This window comes from Mobula birostris, chromosome 2 (assembly GCF_030028105.1).
Source record: "Mobula birostris isolate sMobBir1 chromosome 2, sMobBir1.hap1, whole genome shotgun sequence".
NCBI lineage: Eukaryota > Metazoa > Chordata > Chondrichthyes > Myliobatiformes > Myliobatidae > Mobula > Mobula birostris.
The window spans coordinates 198,128,254-198,149,883 of record NC_092371.1 but is presented as its reverse complement, the minus strand read 5'-3'; the positions used below and the strand labels follow the sequence as shown (position 1 = coordinate 198,149,883).

The 21,630-nt window shown below is 37.8% G+C and overlaps 1 protein-coding gene across 2 annotated transcripts in view; it reads left to right on the top strand.

Moving 5' to 3' along the window:
- LOC140193996 (structural maintenance of chromosomes protein 6-like) overlaps positions 1-20,244 on the top strand; it is a 76,294-nt gene extending 56,050 nt beyond the window's left edge. Inside the window, exons 18-27 of one of the 2 annotated variants that reach the window (XM_072251284.1) lie at positions 963-1,098; positions 1,179-1,259; positions 1,445-1,615; positions 1,701-1,838; positions 6,814-6,959; positions 7,562-7,687; positions 11,923-12,028; positions 15,805-15,957; positions 17,583-17,680; positions 19,669-20,244. In XM_072251284.1, coding sequence (XP_072107385.1) covers positions 963-1,098; positions 1,179-1,259; positions 1,445-1,615; positions 1,701-1,838; positions 6,814-6,959; positions 7,562-7,687; positions 11,923-12,028; positions 15,805-15,957; positions 17,583-17,680; positions 19,669-19,813 — 1,300 coding nt within the window. In that variant the 3' untranslated portion in view covers positions 19,814-20,244. Of the gene's footprint in view, positions 1-962; positions 1,099-1,178; positions 1,260-1,444; positions 1,616-1,700; positions 1,839-6,813; positions 6,960-7,561; positions 7,688-11,922; positions 12,029-12,149; positions 12,307-15,804; positions 15,958-17,582; positions 17,681-19,668 lie in introns of those variants that run through there. The other variant, XR_011885019.1, reaches the window with a different exon arrangement.
- The last annotated feature ends 1,386 nt before the right edge of the window (positions 20,245-21,630 follow it).

The window sequence follows — 21,630 nt, the reverse complement described above, 5'->3', positions numbered from 1 at the left end:
AATGTCTGATTGTGTTAGTGCTGTGGTTAGTAACCACTGAATGTAAACACACAGGAATTCTTTTAAGTTAGGTTTTCTTTCATGGCTGTTGTAAAGCCTATTTTAAATTATAACATCCTTGAATATCATATTAGTCTTTTCTGACTCTTATTAATATTAATTTGTATTTATTAACAGAACCACTTATTTAAAATCCACAATGTGTTGTTCAAATAAGACTTTTGGTTATACCATTTCATTGCTTATTTCATTGAACCTTTTTCATGCTTATCAGTTCCTCTTTTCCCCTCACCACCACCAATGCCAGCCACCTACACTAAGGAAAATTACCATCAGCTTACCAGAATGTCTTTGTGACGTGGGAGGAAACTGGGACACCTGGTGGAAATGTGCATGGTCACAGAGTGATATGAGATCATTTTGACAGAGTGGCTGGTCTTTGGGACAGTGTAGCAGTAGGATTATCTGTTACTTACTGTGTACGTGGATTAATATTGATCAAGTCAACCACAATCTTATTGAATTGCAGAATAGAGCAGAGGGACTGAGTGGCTTCTGCTTATTTGTAATTTCATGTAATTAATATACCATAGATATGCATCTAGAGATAAGGACTCTGATCTACTGTTTACTGGGTGGATAACTACAACTTATAATAGTTTAATGAAGTGGCATATGGGGATACATTTATTCAAGCAGCACACACAAAATGCTGGCGGAACTCAGCAGGCCAGGCGGCATCTGTGGAAAAGAGTACAGTCAATGTTTCGGTCCGAGACCCTTCAGCAGACTGGCCTGAAACGTTGATCATACTCTTTTTCCATTGCTGCTGCCTGGCACAGCATTTTGTGTGGGTTGCTTGGATTTACAGCATCTGCAGATTTTCTCCTGTTTGTAATGGAATATGTTCATTAATTGCTTTAAAAAAGTGCATACTGGCACTGACTTTCTTTGTGTTACAGTCAGTTGGAAGTGGAAGTGAGCAATAAAATAGCTCAGATATCACATATTCAACAACAATTGCGTTCAGTGGAGGAAGGAATCAAGATGAATGAGATTCACATGAAAACAAAACAGATGCAAATCAGAAAAATCCAGGTTTGTAATAAGTTGAAAGAGGTGTCTTTATTTTTACATAAAAAGAACTATTTTGATTTTTTTTTCCATTTCTCTTTCAGGAGAATGTGACAAAAATAAAACTCGAAATCGCAGATTTAGAGAATGTGGATGAACCCCAGTCTGTGGATATTTCCACACTAGTAAGTGTATCAACTATATATATATGTTATTTCAAAGCTGTGTATGACATTTAAAAAGTACTCTACCAAAAAAAAAATTGGGGATTTTCTGTTTATCTGTGATGTTTTGAATTGACCCTTGACGTTGGGTATGAATTACTTTCTTCATCTTGTCTCTTGCATTTCCTTGTCAAACCAAAACATAGGAAGAAGAAGTGCAAGATATTTGGCAACGAATAGAATCTGACAGAGAGAAGCTTGAACAAGCCAAAAAGGATATGGATGAGCACCGAAAGATACTGGATGAGGCTGAGCAGAAATTTAAAGAAATGAAGGAAAAGATAAATTATATAACTGAAGAGGCTGACCCAATAAAGGTGCAAGTTAATTGTATAAAGTTTTCCAACTTTCTTAATTTGTTGCAGTGTTGCGGATATAATAATTTACATTTTCTCTTATTAGGATGAATTAAGTAAGATAGATGCAGAAGTTGGAAAGTGTAAGCATCATAAAAGACATTATGAGGAGAAGAAAAAAGAACACTTAGATGGGATAGCTAAGTTAAAAGAAAACCTGGAAAGCAAAGAAAAGATTTTAGAGGTAACTTTTGACGTGATACAATGCCAAAACACTATGATGGGCCTTCAAATGGGAAGTTACAGAACAATAAAATGCTAACTTAGAAGATTTTTTATTTGGCATCCTTTTACCATTTATCTATGTCAGTATCTTAAACTGCTGTAGGCACAGCCAATACTATATAGGATAATCCTTATCGATTTTAGTTTGATCCCCAGGCATTTAATTTAGATGACATATTTTTAAATTGTATCTTGAATATTTTAGAGCTTCGGTGAACTTTACACATTGGAAAAATAATTGTCTTTCCAAGTTTCAAAATAATATATAGATACTTGAAGAAAAATAGTAATTACAATCACTTATGATATGATTGATCTTCTTCCACCAATATTTTTTTGGTCTCCTCCCTTTCTTGACTGAGTGGAATGTGTTTTGGTGAGTGAGTGGGATTCCTGCTGTAGTTGCCAATTGTGTGCGGAAATTGTAAACCACATAGCACTGGAACCTGACCTCCTTTTGTTAATAAATCCAGATCTATGAAATGTTGGTTTTCTAGGCCATAATCCAATAGCCAAGAGACCAGTTGTTGCTTCCTTCCTGCCGTTGTGGTGGGTATGGATTAATTCTGAAAGGGAGTAAGGATCTAACTTCAGATGCAAAGCTGAACCACTTAAATGTGTTGAATTATTGGAGTAGCAATTAAAATAAGTCACTGTAACAATATTGATGTATTTGCAGATAAACATGACAACACAGAATATTTAGTCAATTGCAATTATATTACTGAATTAAAGATGCACCATATTACAGCGCTGTGTAATTGGCTGTTCGCTCTTGATGATTTAAAAATTGCAGCTAGCTTTTTAGTGACGTAGACTTAAATCAGTTGCTCGCACAGCCACATTGGGCACTTGGAAGAGGGAATGGGGTGGTGGAATATAAATTATTCCCAATTACTAATCTTACATTTATTTTATGTTACAGAGTAATTATCCAGGAGGTAGCTAATCTCAGGATATAGATGAAGTAATGTGAAACTGCAATACTTAACCATTGAAGCACTTCACAGCTATTTATGTTTAAGACCAAAGTCCTCTTTACTGCAGAATATTCCTTTGTTAATAGCCAATAGGCTGGTCCTGGACTTATTTCCTGGCATAATTTACATATTACTATTTAATTATTTATGGTGCAACTGTAACGAAAACCAATTTCCCCCCGGATCAATAAAGTATGACTATGACTATTAGTCATTCATATCACATTTGCTCTGCAAGATAGTGTTGCTTCAACTCCCAGCTCTACATCATGATTTGGTCCCAGATCCTGTGCCAATCCTTTTAAGAGTTTAATCTAAAATCAGAAGGGAGGGATAGCACAAGAAATACACTGAAAAAGGCTAACAATAGGAAGATACACCTTCCTGGAATCTTGAGTTGTTCAAGGAGGTAGGCATCATTCTCAATCCTGATCCATACTTCTGCTGTTTATTTTAAGATTAGAGGTGGAGTCCTGTATGATTGGTGCAGACGATGTTTGCATTCTGAATTGGAACAGGAAACGATCAATGCTAATCAGAATCAGGTTTATTACCACTGGCATGTGTCATGAAATTTGTTAACTTAGCAGCAGCAGTTCAGTGCAATACGTAATATAGAAGAAGAAAATAAATAAATTATAGTATACATCTATTGAATAGATTAAAAATCGTGCAAAAACATAAATGATATATATTAAAAAAGTGAGGTGGTGTTCACAGGTTCAATGTCCATTTAAGAATCAGATGGCAGAGAGGAAGAAGTTGTTCCTGAATCGTTGAATGTGTATCTTCAGGCTTCTGTATCTCCCACCTGATGGTAACAGTGAGACAGGCTACATCACTGACTGGTATGGGATGTGGGGGGGGTGCTACTGCACAGAACCAAAAGAAGCTGCAGAGGGTTGCAGGGTTGTAAATTTAGTTGGTTCCATCTTGGGTACCAGCCTACAAAGTACTCAGGACATCTTCAAGGAGCGGTATCTTGAAAGGCAGTGTCCGTTATTAAGGACCTCTAGCACCCAGGGTATGCCCTTTTCTCACTGTTACCATCAGAAAGGAGATACAGAAGCCTGAAGGCACGCACTCAGGAACAGCTTCTTCCTCTCTGTCATCCGATTCCTAAATGGACATTGAACCTGTGAACACTACCTCACTTTTTAATATACAGGTTTCCCCCACTATATGAAGGTAGAGCGCTCCTATGAAACAGTTCGTTGTAAAGTGAATAAGCAATTACCATTTATTAATATGGGAAAATTTTTTGAGTGTTCCCAGACCCAAAAGATAACCTACAAAATCATGCCAAATAACACATAAAACCTAAAATAGCGGTAACATACAGTAAAAGCAGGAATGATATGATCAATACACAGCCTATATAAAGTAGAAATACTTTACTGCAGCACTATCTAGCGCAGTGAAAATCTCGCGGAAGCGCTCTTGGCATAAACACGGCGCAAGCGCTCTCGGCAGAAACACTCCCTCCAGTAACCTTTAAGCTATGAAGCTGCCAAATCATACCAAATATGTAACACATAAAAATAGACAGCCCATGTAAAGTAGAAATAATGTATGTACAGTGTAGTTTCACTTACCGGAATAAATTGCAGTTTCGTCACAGTTAAACACTTGCTTGTACGAATAACCACCTGACGCAATGGGCAATTGCCTCTGATCTGGGTGGACATTTACGTGCCGGGCAGCACCTAATTAATTGGCTTGTTTATTTCGACTTTTTTCTTAAAGATGTGCTGGGTGCGTCCCAACTACCGCTGCACCACTGCGTCCTTCGCGGCCTGGTATCGGTCGGCAGCCTGGAAGTTGGGGACCACTGCTTAAGCTATGAAGCTGCCCTCGCCTCAGAAACTGATCAAACCACCCATGACTACCTTTAAATTCCACTTTCGCAACACTTACATCACCATCGTCCAGTGCTTTCTGTTTCAGCTTATTAAAAATACTGACTGATTTCTCAAGTATAAGAAAACTTAACGGAACACCACGCTTTGTACACCCATTGATCCGCTCAAGCAATAGACTTTCCATTTTATCCATTATTGGATGCGGACTAAGGGAGACCATTTTGCTATGAGCAGAACCAACAGTAACATCGGCAGCTTTCAAAATTCTTTCTCTGTGCATATAAATAGTGCGAATGGTGGACGCAGGCAAGTTTAACGCACAGACAATGTCCTTACTTCATTCACCACGATCAAAACGCTTAATTATGTCTAGTTTTACGCTAAGTGTAACATCCTTACGAGCTCTTTTGGGCTTTTCCAATACCTTAGAACTCATCTTGCTAATGGATGCTCAAAATAAATCGACATAAAGCACGTGTTTAAGCAATACCGGCTAGAATGCAGTTCCAGGGGAGGAGCCTGGCTGTTCGGGCGCGCGCTGCCTTTTTAGGTAACAGTGAAAACACCTTCTGTTAGCGAAAACAGGTAACTAACGTAGGTCTTTCGTAACAGCGAGGTGTCGTAAAGTGAACATTCGGAAAACGGGGGCCACCTGTATATTATTTCTGTTTTTGCACAATTTTTAATCTATTCAATGTACTTATTCTGTAATTGATTTATTTATTATTATTATTATTATTTTTCTTCTATATTATGTATTGCATTGAACTGTTGCTGTTAAGTTAACAAATTTCACGACACATGCCAAGGATAATAACCTGATTCTGATTCTGCAAAGGGCATGCCCTGGGTGCTGGAGGTCCTTAATAATGGATGCTGCCTTTCTGAGACACCACTCCTTGAAGATGTCCTGAGTACTTTATAGGCTAGTACTCAAGTTGGAGCCAACTAAATTTACAACCTTCTGCAGCTTCTTTCAGTCCTGTGCAGTAGCCCCCCCACCCCCCATACCAGACAGTGATGCAGCCTGTCAGAATGCTCTCCATGGTACACCTATAGAAGTTTTTGAATATTCACATACCAACTCTCTTCAAACTCCTAATGAAGTATAGTCACTGTCTTGCCTTCTTTATAGCTGCGTCGATATGTTGGGACCAGGTTAGGTCCTCAGAGGTCTTGACACCCAGAAACTTGAAACTGTTCACTCTCTCCACTTTTGATCCCCCTATGAGGATTGGTTTGCAATGCAGAAGGCAGTCATTCAACTTGCCTGTCTGTGTAGTAATGCATATGTTTTAAGATGATGTGTTTCATGGCTATGAATCTTCAAATATTCAGCTTCAACTACTTTTCAATTTTAATGTAATAGCAGTTTAAGGCAAACTGTTCAACCGTCCTCAAAGGACAGGTTAGTAGGTTAATTAATCGCATGGGTGTAATTGAGCACAGTATGGTCGTTGGACCAGAAGGGCCTGCTACTGAGCTGTATCTCCTAAATACATAATTTTTCTTTGGAACTGAGTTCAGTTTTAAGTAATTGGCTCCCAGATAGATCAACCCCCATTTAATCTATCAAATTTAACTAATTTTTATAAAAACCAGTTCAATCTCATTCTGCATGTTTGAAGGTGAACTTCAGAATGAAGCATGTTTTAGATTTTGTATAGTGGAGTTTTCTAAATTCTTTACCAAAAGGCAACTATAAACTATTTTAACTTCCCCATGTGGCATATGAAATTGAGAACTGGGCTATGCACTCCCAAATCTGTTTGGGATTAACCTAAATCTTGCTGTCAGAGCTAATAGTTACAGTATGTACTTTTTAAATTTGGGATCTGATGCACTGTCAAAGAAAATGGTGGTATTGGAATTGCTCAGAGTATTTAAGAAGTGTTGAGCCGAGGATCTGAATTTGTGTATAAGATAAACCCTCTGCATTTGGCTACAAATCAGCACATTTCTCATCCTTACTCTGTGTAATAGCAGAAATTGCAAATGCTTCTGTCTGAAAGACATTAATGGATGTAATGTGGTTGATGTGTCAGATAATCTTGTTACATTCTTCAGCTGCTTATATACTTGGTTATTCCAGGAAAGTACTGCTAAAGCCAAGCAGATCTGTGCAGAACGAATAGAAGTCACCAGGACTCCCAAAAGTATTGATGTGGAGATCAATCGTCTGAGAGAGAGGATCAACAGAGAACAAGAACGTCATGGGAATAAGGAGGAAATCGCAAGGTATTTGCAAAAACACCATCGCAAACTTAATTTCAATTTAGTCTTGCAGAGAGGGGGAAAACATCTTGTTTTGACCTAATGATGACTACGCACTTAATAGCAGGTGGCCTTTTATGATTTGTTATATTTACTAACCTAAAATATTTATTCTTATTTTTTGTGTATTCTCCAAACTATACACCTATTTGTATTTGATCTTCGAGTTTTTTTCTGAATGAAGTTCAATGAATGATCATCAAACGGAAAATGATTATTAAGTTATTGATTAATAGTAATAAATTATTATGTCAGCCAATAATGTGATTACAATGTTTCATTGAGAGAAAATTGAATAACTGGACATTTTCATATAACAAAAGATGGTTTCCGGAAGAGTTTTTTTAGGTCTCTTGTTGCAAAAAGAATTATAGTTAAGAGACATAGGAGAAATATGTAAGTTTGTTCATTGAAATGGGATCATGTTCTCAGTAAAGTTTGAATGTAGTAGTTAAAATGGACTATTGATTAAGTTATAGTGTTATATTGTCTAAATGAATGTGTTCTAAGATCTCCATGTTGCTAGTCTATGTATAACATTCTATTTTTGTTTCTTTTTTGTACAGACAGTACTATGATGTTTTGGAAACTTATAAGAATGTCAAGAGCCAGATCAAGAATCTGAAGATGTTTATGCAGCTGCTTGATAAAATAATGGAAGAAAGGCACAAAGCCTATAAAATATTTAGACGGTGATTGATTTATTTGATTTTGGTGCAATTATTGAGCATCATTTTATTCTTATAAATGAGTTTATTTTGTAAGTGCCTAATTAGCAGTAACAATTTGGCTTTACAAGTCTAAGAAGGTGCAGTGCAAGAGGATGCTGCTAATTACAGTCCACTGGTTTGATGAAAGCTTACATTAGTTCAGCAGGATTTATCATAAGAAAGGACTGGTCAGCTACTCAAGCTTGCCCCATTATTCAGTATGCTCACGGCTAATACGCCCAAAACTTCATCTCTGCTCTGCCTATTCAATTCCCTAATACTAAAAAAAAAGTATACCCAAAGATTAAACTTCACAATTCAGCGTAAAGAAATTCCTATCCACTCTTGTTTTAAATAATCGTCCCCTAACCTTGTCATAATGACCTCTCGTTCAAAATTCTCTGACTAGAGGAAACATCCCAGCATTCACCGACCCATGCCCCTCATGATTGTGCATATTCTGCTATGATCAGGACTTGTTCTTCAAAGTTCCCAAGAAATAGCAATCTAATTTCTTTAGCTGGTTGTAATAGGGTAATCCTCTCATCCCAGGAATTAGCCACTTGATAGAAAACAGAAACTCAATCAAGCAGCATCTGTGAAAAGACAAACCAGACTATCTCTGGTCGGCACCCTTTCCTCAGAATTAGTATGGTAAATCTATTCTGAGCTGCTTCCAATACCAGTGTGTCCTTTCAATGTTTAAAGAGAAGCCATTACTTTGCAGGAGTAAATACAGCAGCAAGAAGCCTTTTTTTAAAAAAAGCCCTTCTGATTGGCTAATAGAGCTTTCCAGAAAGAAAGCATTTGTTACTGGGTAAATGTGAAGCCCAGCAGCCAATAAAAGGGAAGCAGGCTGTAGTGCCAGTGGGCCAGTATTTGAGTGTTAAGTTAACAGGCTTTGACTCATGAGCAAGCAGTGGTGCAGATTAGGTTCTTAGAATTTTCTTTTTCGTCTTCAAATATTCAGGTGGTAGTGATATGCTCCTCCTTCAGGTTGTGGGAGATCAGAGACACTTCCAGTGACTCTGCGGACTTTACCTGTAGGAAGTGTTCAGCTGCAGTCTCTGACAAACCACATGAAGGGGTTGAAGTTGCGGTTGAATGCACTGAGGATCATCTGAGATGCTGAGAATTTCATAGACATGAGATTTAGTGAGGTTGGCTGAGCTAAGGTACAGGTAGAAAGTGAGCCAGGAGTTTGGAATGCAGTTAGAATATGCAGCCAGGAGTGTTTCAGGTGTTTGAAGTACAGGTGGAGTTCTAGCTGTAGGCTGGGTTTGCGACTGGAGCCATTGTTGGGTTCAGTAACACCAGAAGTAAGGAATTTGGGCAGGTTTGTGGCTGGAGCTCAGGTCCAAATTCCTTGTGTCTTTCCTGCTCACATGATCTCAGTAGCTTCCCTGGAAAATGTATGTGTAACTGAAAGGAAAAATAAAAACATGTTTTGGTATTAATAGGATTAACATCCAGAAGGCCAGAAAATCTCCTTGTCTGGTTCTACCAACATTGTAAAGGAGCTGGATTATTAGAATTTTTCACATTCTCATTACAATACATCCTTCAACTATTTTTGACTTTGGCAACCTTGGATGTTGTGAACTCTGTTCTCTCTTTATGGTCATTAAACTAAATAGTAAATAAAAGTCAATATCTGATCCCTGGGCCCCCCATCACCTAGGACAGGTCCTCTAATTGCTGCCATCCAGAAAGAGGTACAGGAGCCTGAAGACACACAATCAACATTTTAGGAACAGCTTTTTCCTCTCCATCAGATTTCTGAATGGACAATGAGCCCATATATACTACCTCACTATTATTTTTTTTCTATTTTTTGCTCTCTCCTTATACTATTTAATTTTTAATAATACCTCCTATTATATATTGTTGGCCTCCATGGATGTTGTGTCCCAACTGTGTAGATTGCAAGCAAGGGTAGTACAATATGGAGAGCAAACCCCCTCCCCGCCCCCCCCCCCCATTCATCTGGTGAACCCAAAGGAACACCAGAGACCAATACAGTTTGTCACCAGCAACATCTCAGGAGTTGCCAGTCAATGTTGAACTCAATGTAGAACTGCCTTAGGGATTCCAGTTATGGATTTTGCACACTGGGTGTACTCCCAAAGTCCTACCTTTGAGTAGGTATAGCTGCAAGGCTGCAGTGGTTTGAGTTCAGAGTTTTTCTTCTAGGTAAGCTGCCAACCATAGCTGATGAGCCCCATCTACCCAAAGCAACTGGTTTTAAGATGCCAGTAACCCACCTTTGCCCCTTCTCCTGTTAGTAGAATCAGTTCTGTTGGTCTAAGCCACACGTGAAGGCCGGGAGCCTTCATGTTTTATAGTTTCATAATATTACATATTGCAATGTACTGTTGAGGCAAAACAATAAATTTCACAACTTATGCCGGTGATATGATTGGTGGAGGTTCATCCATATGTTTAAAATTAGCTTCTCAGTATGTTTTTATAAACACTGTTAAATGGTTAATTTAAGTATTGGTTGTTTCTAGAAATTAGCTTAAAATCCTGAAAATACGTTGCAACATCATCAATATTTGTACAGGAGATTACAATATATTGTGGTATAGGCTTTGACAACCTTGAGTTCACTGAAGATAAAACTTTATTTCAATGAATGTCAATCTAATTTCAAATACACAATAGTTAATGTTTTTACCCAACTCGACTTGGTCGAGTTATACAGTGCCTTGTAAAGGTATTCAGTCTTCCACCGTTTGTTCACATAAAAGAGCATGACAACCAAGGTTTTTGATCAATTTAACTGAGAATTTTTATTTGTGAATCTCGTGCTTCTATTTCACAATAGAGCTCAAAAGACAAGGAAAACTGTAAATTCAAAAGTATTCATCCCTATTTGCTCAGTTGGACCACCTTTCACAGCTATTACAACCTGTGGTCTTTTTGAATAAGTCTCTATTAGCTTTGCACAACCTAGTGGAGCAGCAAGATTTGCCCATTCCTCCTTGTAAAATTGCTCAAGCTGTGCAAGGTTAGTTGGGGAACGGCTGTGGACAGCAATCTTGAGGACTTGCAAGAGATGTTTGATCGGGTTGAGGTTTGAACTCTAACTGGGCCACTGAAGGACATCAATTCTCTTCATTTGAAGCTGTTGCTCTGGTGGCGTGCTTTGTGTCGTCATCCTGCTGAAAGATGAACTTCCTCCCCAGTTTAACCTTTCTGGTAGGGGCTAGCAGGTTTTCGTCCAGGATCTCTATATTTAGCAGCATTCATTTTCCCATCAATCCTGACCAGATTTCTAGGCCCTGTTGCTGAAAGGCATCCCATAGTATGATGCTACTTCCAGCATATTTTACAGTAGGGATGGTGCACAGCTGATGCACAGAATTACATTTATGCCACATGTATCACCTAGTGTTGAGGCCGAGAAGTTCGACTCTAGTCTCATTACCACAAGACCTTCTTCCACGTCTTTACAGTATCATCTAAGTGACACTTTGCAACTTTACGGGCAAGAATATGCTTTTTTTTAGCAGTATGTGTGGTGTAAATGTAATAGTGCAGATCAGCTGACTGTAAAGTATGGTGGAGTTTTTGAATTTTTAGTTTTTCATTCTTTACAATTTTCCCTGTTTCTTGGGCTCTACTTTGGGGGGAAAGAAGAAGCATGTTATTCACAAATAAAGATTCTCAGTTAAATTGATCAAATTCCCTGGTTGTAATGCTCATTGATGTGAACAAAAGGTTGGAGGCTGAACACTTTTGTAAGACACTGTAAGCAGGTGTATTTTTCAGTTTTGTGCTGTGTATTTCTCATAGATTTCTTAATGTGAAGTGCAGTCATGAAGCGGGAGTAACAATCAACTATCTATCTAGTTTCACTGTTCACTTAGATTACGGCTGATCTGTATCTACCTTCTATTTACAAAATCTAATTCAGTTACTCTGCTTCTTACAAGCAGAAAAAAAATCTTATCAATCTTAACTTTTGGAAATATTCAAAGTAAGTGAACCTAATGCACCCATATAATAATCAGTGCTGCTTTTCTGAGACTAGTGTTACTGTCTTGAGTTCTCAGCAATTAAATGACCCATATGTCATTCTACCTATTGCGCATACAAACTTGGTTTACAAATCCTAGGCAATCAGATAATGTGCAGTTTCTAGAATGATTGAAATTTGGGGATGTGTAACAGACATATTAGTACTAATTTTTTATATTTGAATTAAATAGATATATTTCTCTTCGCTGCAAGTATTATTTTGATACCATGCTCTCTCAACGTGGCTACCATGGGAAAATGATGTTTGATCATAAAAATGGCACTCTTTCAATTGCGGTGAGTTATTTTCACATTTTAAAATTTTATATGTGTGTATGTATAAAGTAGGTTCCGTGAATCTGGAACAAAAGCAGAATATTGAGATAATAATTAATGAAGCTTGCGTTTATTTATTTAGAGATATAGTTGGAATAGCGTACCCTGACAACCCCAATTTAACCATAGCCTAATCGTGGGACAACTTACAATGACCAATTAACCTACCCCATACGTCTTTGGACTGTGGGAGGAAACCGGAGCACCTGGAGAAAACACATACATTCCACAAGGAGAAGGTACAGACTCCTTACAGATGATGTAATTCCGAACTCTGACCCCACAAACTACATTGGTGTCATGCGAACCGCTATGCTTCCATGGTGCCTATTACTGCGCTGAGATGTCAATATCTTGATACTTAAATTTTACTACTTTTTCTGGTTTAAAATTATAAAGAACTTTAAGGGTTCTGTGTGTTCTAAAATTAGGATCTCTATTGGCACATGCCAGTTTTTTTTTTGTGTTATTAGTGAAGTGTACTAACTTCATCTTACCTCCTTCTGCTTTCATCTTCCATACCTCCTCTTTCTGGGTGTGATTGTCTCCTGCCATCTAACTCTGCTTGACCTGAACCTTATCAGTACAGAGGGTGCTGGGATTGAACTCCAAACTCCGATGCCCGAGCTACAACGCTACAGAGACTTGGTTTTGCAGTTAGTTAAGTGTAATGATATTTTCAGCATGTAATCAAGGAATTGGAGAAAGATTGGGTGAGACAATGCTAAAATTTAAATTGGAAGTTTATAATTACAAAGAAGACTGGAGTAGTGTTGGATCTCCATGATAAGATATTTGTATTTCTACAGAGTGCTAATCCCCAGATTATTTCACAAGTAGAATTTGATGTAGAGCTTTAATATGTTATGCAATGTTGAAGGGCATGCTAAAAGAAGGAACACAGTTGGAAAAGCAGATGGATTCGAGGGGAAGTTTCCAGAACTTGCAGCTTTGGCAGCTAAAGGCATACCTCCCAGAGTTAGAATAAATAAAATCTGCTCAAAAGTCCAAAACTTGAGCTCATATATCTGTGAGAAGGGATGATGGGTTGTGAGAGGGAGTGCTGTAAGGCTGTAGGATATTACTGTTGGAGAAAAATTAATGCTATGAAGTGATTTGAAAATACGAAGTGAAATTCTACAATCAACATGTGCTTAACTGGAAGCCGGGGGGGTAATCGATAATTGAAATTTGATGTGAACTGAAGTATAGGCACTAGACACCTGTGGGGTTAAAAGTGCAAGGCTAACCAAAATGGTGTCAGATATTGAACTGTTGATGACAAGGGCATTGATGTGGCTTTCAGCAGTTGTAAGATGAGAATTGGACTGTTTTCAGAGTGAAAATAGGCAGAGTTAATATTCTGAATGTCTGTTCAGTTTGAGTGTAATGCTAAATTTGTAAGTTGTCTAGTTCATTTTCAGAGTGTTGCCAGGAAAATGAGTAGAATCATTTGTGGTGGGAACTGAAGATCATGCTTTTTCTTTTCCTAAAAGAGGAAATTCTTTCTCGGGAGGGGAATGTATGACAAATGCTGACAGGGTGGAACTGTGTAACTTAAGCATTCTTCAGAAACTGCTGTGTTTTAAACTGTTTATTGAAGTCTCTATGGGGCCATGTATAAATAAGGTGGGGGAAGACGAGGCTAAAGGCTTGAGGGTCATCAAAGGTAATTCTATAGAAGCAAGAAGGAAATACACTGTTAGTGAATCTCTGAATATAACTGGATAGCTGCGAACAGTAATGACTGGCCTTTTTGCGAGGGGCTGCTGTTTAGTCAGAGTACTGCTGGTTATCTAAGTGTAAGTCTTGGTGAATGTAGGGTTTTGCTGAAGAAGGAAAGCAACACTAGAGTAGACTTTTTGTCCTGCTTCCTAAGCTGGTCAGACTTTATCTTCAAAGCTTTTAGAGTCAGGTGAACTTAGTCATTCTGCTCCTACACAATTTGGGAACTCAGGATGCTGCCAGAGTCCCTGGTGACTACTTATGCAGGAAGAATGTCCAACTGTGGCTCCTGATAGACCACATGATGGCACTGGAACTGTTCATGGATTCACTTTGGAGCATTTGCAATGCTGAAAATATTGTGAACAGCACATTTATTGAACTGGTTACACTGCAGTTTTAGGATCCAAGGAAAGATAAGGAATGGGTGAATTAACAGCCTTAACAGTATCAGGAAGGTAGTGCAGGAGTCTCCTGCAGTTGTCTCCATCTAAAGTCAATATAGTGCTTTGGATCCTGTTGGGGGTGGGGAGTTGCTTGGTAAACCTTATCACAGGAAGGGAACCAAAGTAATTGAATTGATGCATATTAACTATGTGGAAGCTGTTTGCCTTGCTCTTAAAATTTCTCACAACTTTAAAAAGTTATAGTTTCTTTTACTAATCGCCCTGAGAGAATTAAGTAGTAGGTGTTACGCAGTTCTAAATGATCGTACTTTAACTATTTTACTTTTCTTTCTGAATTTCAGTGAAATTAGAGATTTAATTCTTACTTTCCTAAATTATTGTGTGTTATATGTGTGCTATGTGTATTACTATGCTTTACACCCTGATCTGGAGAAATGTCTCGTTTGGCAGTATGCATTTATATATTTAAGTGACAATAACCTTAAATTGACTGTAAGCAAGCCATTTGAAAAAATATTGTAGCTAAATTTTTGCTCATACTCTTGAGAGCATGTAAATAGTAAATATAAGTATTGTAGCTCACCAAGATTAAAAGCCTTGCTTACTCTCGACTGCTGAAGTGATTGAATAAAGTTGGTTACTAATCCATTGAAAAGACTCATATTATTTGAAACTACTTCCGCTAAACCAGACAAGCTCAGAAGAAGCATGAAGTGAACTTGGAAAAAATAAAAATCACATGAACAAAAAAATTCAACTGAGAAAAATGTTTATTAATGGGTTCCACTTGCATAATCCTGCAATAGTTAAATATAGTGTGCTGAATTAACAAAAAACTGGGAAACGATGTAGATAGATTCTCAGAGCTCTTTATTCTTTAAGAATATTTGGTAAAACGGGATAGTGTAAAATTTCCATTGCACTTCAGATCCTAACATAAGTAAAGTCATCTCATTTTGATGTAAGAATATTGACAAGATACGAAGAGAACACACAAGTGAATCAAGCACATTTAAGAAAGTTATGGAGAATGAAATGAGTTATTCGAAAGCAAAGTATTTTCTAAACTAGCTTTCAATGTCAGCAACAATTTGATTCTGAATATTTAAGCATTTGCGTTGTTAAATAATATAATGTATGTATATAATGTATAAAGTCATTCAGCAAACCCTTATTATACAATTACCTATAGTTTTTTTTGTTGAGGGTTAATGTGCGGTTTTTCTATATCATTATCATGGATCCATTGAAAATAATTAGATTTTTTTTTAAATTAGATTATGAAGAAATATTTTGATACTGTTTTCCCCTATTGTGATTTGTGTAGTTTGTATGTCTTGCATCTCATTTTGTTCATTTTTTTTCTCGTTTCTAGTTAGATTTACTTGTGTATTAATGAAACAGAGAAAGATGGAAATACTCAGCAGGTTAGGCAGTAACTGATGAGGGTATCAATTTGAAACTCCTGTTCCTCACTCCTTGTGTGGTAATCTGACATCTTGATAATTTCCAGCAGTTTTTTTTAATTTCAGATTTCCATCATCTGCAGTGTTTGTTTTCTTTTTTGTTTACTCTTCATATTAATGGCAATCACCTTTATCCAAGGTTCAACCTGGTGAGGGAGACAAGGCAGCACTGAGTGACATGAGATCCCTTTCAGGAGGTGAACGATCATTTTCAACGGTGTGCTTCATCCTTTCTCTCTGGGACACCATGGAATCACCTTTCCGATGTCTGGATGAATTTGATGTTTATATGGTATGGTTATGTCTAATTTCAATTAACTGTACAGTTTATAAATGTAAATTTATTTCCTACCTCGGCATAAGAGAGCATTCATTTCTTGCAAGCATTTGGGAATGAGTCCTTGGAACAACAGACTAAACTTTTTATTTGCAAATTTACCCGTTAATGTTTTGTTTCTAAATGCTTTGGACTTTCTTGTTAGTAAACTCTTGTACAGTTTCTGTAATGCTGATGCACAGGAGTCGGTTCAGCTCTCCAATATTCATTGCCTTGTGCTGTAAAGTTTTGGCATTACCAAATTAGGTATTTACAGTATTCTGTTTATTATTTCTAAAATGTTAATTCTATAATTGTATCTAACAATATTCTGTATAAAGATCATAGTATGAAACACTCCATCTTGTACAGTCACTGTCATGACTGAAACAAACAGTATAAAAAATCAACTTCTGTTATAAACTGATAATTGCTAATTTTTAATGACATTTTTGATAAACAGCATCATGTCATTCACTGTCAACAGAGATAAAGTTGCATGAATGTGAAATTCAAAGTGCATTATGATGATCTTTTATGTTTACAAGAAGAGCAGTATACGCTAGCATAAAATCAAATTGTTTGAATTTCACGGGCATTGTTTGCACTATGGTAGCCCGGCTAATACACAAGCAAATCTTTTTTTCAAACTGTACCTTTCTTCCCACAAAAACAGTTTAAGCGAATGGAGTTGAGGGAATCAAAGGTAGTTTTAGAGAGTATAAATAGGGATTATAATTTATAAATCATGATTCTTAGTCTATGATCTCCTGATCATATTGTTAAAATGAACAAAATAGAGATTGCTGCTTGACTGCAGTTTTATCCTCCTGGCCTGATGATATGTGAAGGGTTTCTTGAACACAAAATAACAATTAGGCCATGATTTTAGGCTTCTATATGAATCTTTCTGCATATTGTTAGAAAAATTTTTTACTGGGCAGGAAGTGGTAGCAAAGGGCAGTTTTGACTAAAGTCTTGGATCAGATCATAAGCCTGCCTTCTTCATATTTTAATTGCATTTGTAACCAGTTACTTATCTGTTGAATTGAAAATTACCTTTGAGTTTAATTGAACATTGTAACAAAGAAAGATACTAAGAGAAGCCAATTGTGCTATTGGTTTTTGAAGTTACCCAAACTACAGGATGTGTTCTCTATTAACATTCTGCTACAGCTACCTTGTGGGTAGCATGATCAACATTAAATTTTTGAAATTGACTTCTGCTAAAAATCAGTAATTATATAAACATGATTTGATACATGAGCTCTAAAGATAATGACTAGAAGCTGAATGACTAGAAACCTGAGTACCTCAATTTTTAAAGCTATGTACTTCATGATAATTATTTCTCTGCAGACTGACTAGAAATCTAACAGTGGTATGTTTGAAGAAGAAAGCAAAATAAAAGGAACATCAGTATTTTACATATCCAGTCAATCTGATTTGAAAATGGGCTGTTTACTTGACAAAAAGCTTAAGTGGTGAAAACTATTAGTCATTCAATGGAGAAGTTATTTCTGTATGTGAAGGAAGCCCTCTAACCCACAGTTAATTTTGTATTAAATTGGTAATTGCCAAGTTTTTCTCCTCAATTATAGGATATGGTTAATCGTAGAATTTCAATGGACATGATGTTGAAGGTAGCAAGTTCCCAACGTTATCGCCAGTTCATCTTTCTTACACCACAGAGCATGAGGCATGTATTCCAATCTTTTGTGTATAAATTTGTACATTTCTACATGTGTATGCATATGATTAAAATAGATATTCATGTATTTTACCGTAGATTTAGGGTTTTTTCTTTCTACTTTGAACAATTCCCTATGCCAATGAGAAATGTTGTTTTGTACACAGATAATTGCTTATTAAAAATTTCACTAAGATCATTGATGGGCCTTTAAAACTCAAAGAAAGTGGAATGTTAGAAACTCTGCTCTTCTCTGTTTCATTCGTATTTCTTTTAATCACAATACCTGAATATCCTGGAAGTTAGGCTTTCCATCCCAGAAATGTTTTTCCAAAGAACAAAAGGTTAATGAATTTGTGAGTATTCTGTATTTATTGTGCTATCACTGCACATTTGTAATTTCTAACATTATTTCAGAGAATGTTTCTGACTGGAATTCTTGTGATATTCCATCTAGAAAACAAAGCACAATACTCCTTCACAAAGATCCCATGCAAACTCATCCAAAAATGGCTGTAACTGATTCTATATAGTCAGTAACCTTTGAAAGTAATACTTCATGCACTGATTGGTGTGATTGGGGCATTATGCTTGCCTCTGAAAATGAATTTGAAGAAAAAAATTTTAGAATTGAGGCAGCTGAGTCAATATTAAGAATGGTTTATACGAGGGGTGATTGGTAAGTTTGTGGCCTAAGGTAGAAGGAGACAATTTTAGAAAACCTAGCACATTTATTTTTCAACATAGTCCCCGCCTACATTTACACACTTAGTCCAGCGGTTGTGGAGCATACGGATCTTGGACCTCCAGAAAGTGTCCACAGCAGGAGTGATTGATAAGTGTGTGGCCTAAGGTGGAAGGAGATGAGTTATACAGCTCTCGTTACAGACACATGCAGTTCAACTCTTTGAGTGATTATGCAGGAAGTTTGAGGTTAATAACTCATCTCCTTCTACCGTAGGCCACGAACTTATCAATCACCCCATCTGTGGACACTTTCTGCAGGTCCAAGGTCTGTACGCTCCATGACCGCTGGACGGAGTGTGTAAATGTAGGATTAGACTAGATTAGATTATGAGGACACACAGTCCTCTTTTATTGTCATTTAGTAATGCAGGCATTAAGAAATGGTACAGTGTTCCTCCAGAATGATATCACAGAAACACAAGACTAAAAAAAACTAACAAAAACCACATAATGATAACATAGTTACAACAGTGCAAAACAATACCGTAATTTGATAAAGAACAGACCATGGGCACGGTAAGAAAAAGTCTCACGCAGACGGTAGAAGGAAGAGAAACTGCCTTCCTGCCATGAACCTCCAGCACCGCAAACTTGCCGATGCAGCACCCTGGAAGCACCCGACCACAGCCGACTCTTGAGTCTGTCCAAAAACCTCGAGCCTCTGACCGGCCCTCTGACACCGAGCACCATCTCTGCTGAGCGCTTTGACCCCGGCCCCGGCAATAGGCAAAGCCGAGGATTTGGGGCCTTCCCCTCTGGAGATTCTCGATCGCTCAGTAGCAACGTCAGTGAAGAAGGCATTTCAGAAGTTTCTCCAGATGTTCCTCCGTGCTTCTCACGACCATCTCCATCAAATCAGGATTCTGCGTGGTACCTACTTAACAAATACGATATAATTTTGGAGCGGCTGCGCGCGCTGTGTCACGCCACCATCTTCTCCTCCCCACAGGAGGGGACTATGTTGAAAAATAATGTGCTAGGTTTTCTAAAATTGACTCCTTCTACCTTAAGCCATGAACTTATCAATCACCCCTCGTAAGTGGGTGGTATTTAGTGTTGTATAGGTCAAGGACAGAAACGTGAGGATAAGATTATGCCATTAATTATAATACTGAACCATGTTTTTGGAGGACAGAGGATGCAGAGTTAATCAGAAGGAAATAATAATGGAGTCTTGAAATTATAATGCCATAGTAGTTGAAATTCCAATTTAATGTTTACTGGAGTGATGTTTTTTCTTTTGTTTTCAGTTCTTTACCTTCCAGTGCGCTAATTAGAATTCTTCGAATGCATGACCCTGAAAGGGGACAGACCACGTTACCTTTCCGTCCACGGGATCAAGCTGATGACTCAGATGAAGAAACAACTGTTAACAAAACTTACCAGAAACACTAAGTTCTTTTTATATGAACAATGCTTAATTGAAATAGGTGGGATGTGTGTGTGCTTGTGTGTTTTAAATGGACTGGTGTAGTTTGAGGGTGGCAAAACGGTACTAGAATGATTTTCTTATTAAATTATGTCACTGCCGTTTTCTCACATGGTAACCCAATTTTTCTTAATCTGTGCCAGTTCTGTTTATAGCACCTTTGACTTTAGAATATATCCATTTCCCTGTATATTATTTCATAAAAATCTTCTCACTTTGAGTACTTTTTGAAGATTTTCACCAGCTTTGTTATATGGCGTACAAGAAGAGAACAGTTTGATAAACTTTGGTATCTTTTGACTGAGCAGAAAAAAATTTTATCTTTTAAGTCAAGTGTATGAAAAATACAATATTTGTAAGTTTCAATCCTTTAATATCAAATGTTTAATAAAAGGTCATTGCCATTTTTAAATCTCTGACTTTCGAGTATGAAATAATTTTGATGACAAATTTTTTTTAAATTAGACTAGTGAAATGGAAACCATGGCAGCTGAAATGATAGGCAGTTTGAAATGTGATGTGAGCTAAATTCATGCATTCAGAGTGTTGGGATGGTACATACAAAAATGTCTGAAGCTGACAAGATTGGTTGAGATGCAATTAAGAAGGCATATTGATTCATTGACAATTGCGTACTGGGTTATACCTTGTGCTTATCAAGCTATGAGCCTGTGGTATTATAGGAAAGATCCTAGCATGGATAAAGCAGTGGCTGATTGGCAGGTGACAAAGAGTGGGAATAAAGGAAGCCTTTTCTGGTTGGCTGCCGGTAACTAGTGATGTCAAGCAGGGTCTGTGTTGGGACACTCCTGTTAACAGTTTTTGTCAGTGACTTGGATGATGGAATTGATGGCTTTACTGCAAATTTTGCAGACGATACAAAGATACGTGGAGGGGCAGGTGGTTTTGAGGAAGTAAAGAGGCTACAATAGACAATAGGTGCAGGAGTAGGCCATTTGGCCCTTCAAGCCAGCACCACCATTCACTGTGATCATGGCTGATCATCCACAATCAGTATCCAGTTCCTGCCTTATCCCCATAACTTTTGATTCCGCTATCTTTAAGAGCTCTATCCATCTCTTTCTTGAAAGCATCCAGAGACTTGGCCTCCACAGCCTTCTGGGGCAGAGCATTCCATACATCCACCACTCTCTGGGTGAAAAAGTTTTTCCTCAACTCCGTTCTAAATGGCCTACCCCTTATTCTTAAACTGTAGTCTCTGGTTCTGGACTCACCCATCAGCGGGAACATGCTTCCTGCCTCCAGTGTGTCCAATCCCTTAATAATCTTATATGTTTCAATAAGATCCCCTCTCAGCCTTCTAAATTCCAGAGTATACAAGCCCAGTCGCTCCAATCTTTCGACATATGACAGTCCCGCCATCCCGGAAATTAACCTTGTGAACCTACGCTGCACTCCCTCAATAGCAAGAATGTCCTTCCTCAAATTTGGAGACCAAAACTGCACACAGTACTCCAGGTGTGGTCTCACCAGGGCCCTGTACAGCTGCAGAAGGACCTCTTTGCTCTTATACTCAATTCCCCTTGTTATGAAGGCCAGCATGCCATTAGCTTTCTTCACTGCCTGCTGTGCTTGCTTTCAGTGACTGATGTACAAGAACACCTAGATCTCGTTGTGCTTCCCCTTTTCCTAACTTGACTCCATTTAGATAATAATCTGCCTTCCTGTTCTTACCACCAAAGTGGATAACCTCATGTTTATCCACATTAAACTGCATCCGCCCACTCACCCAGCCTGTCCAAGTCACCCTGCATTCTCATAA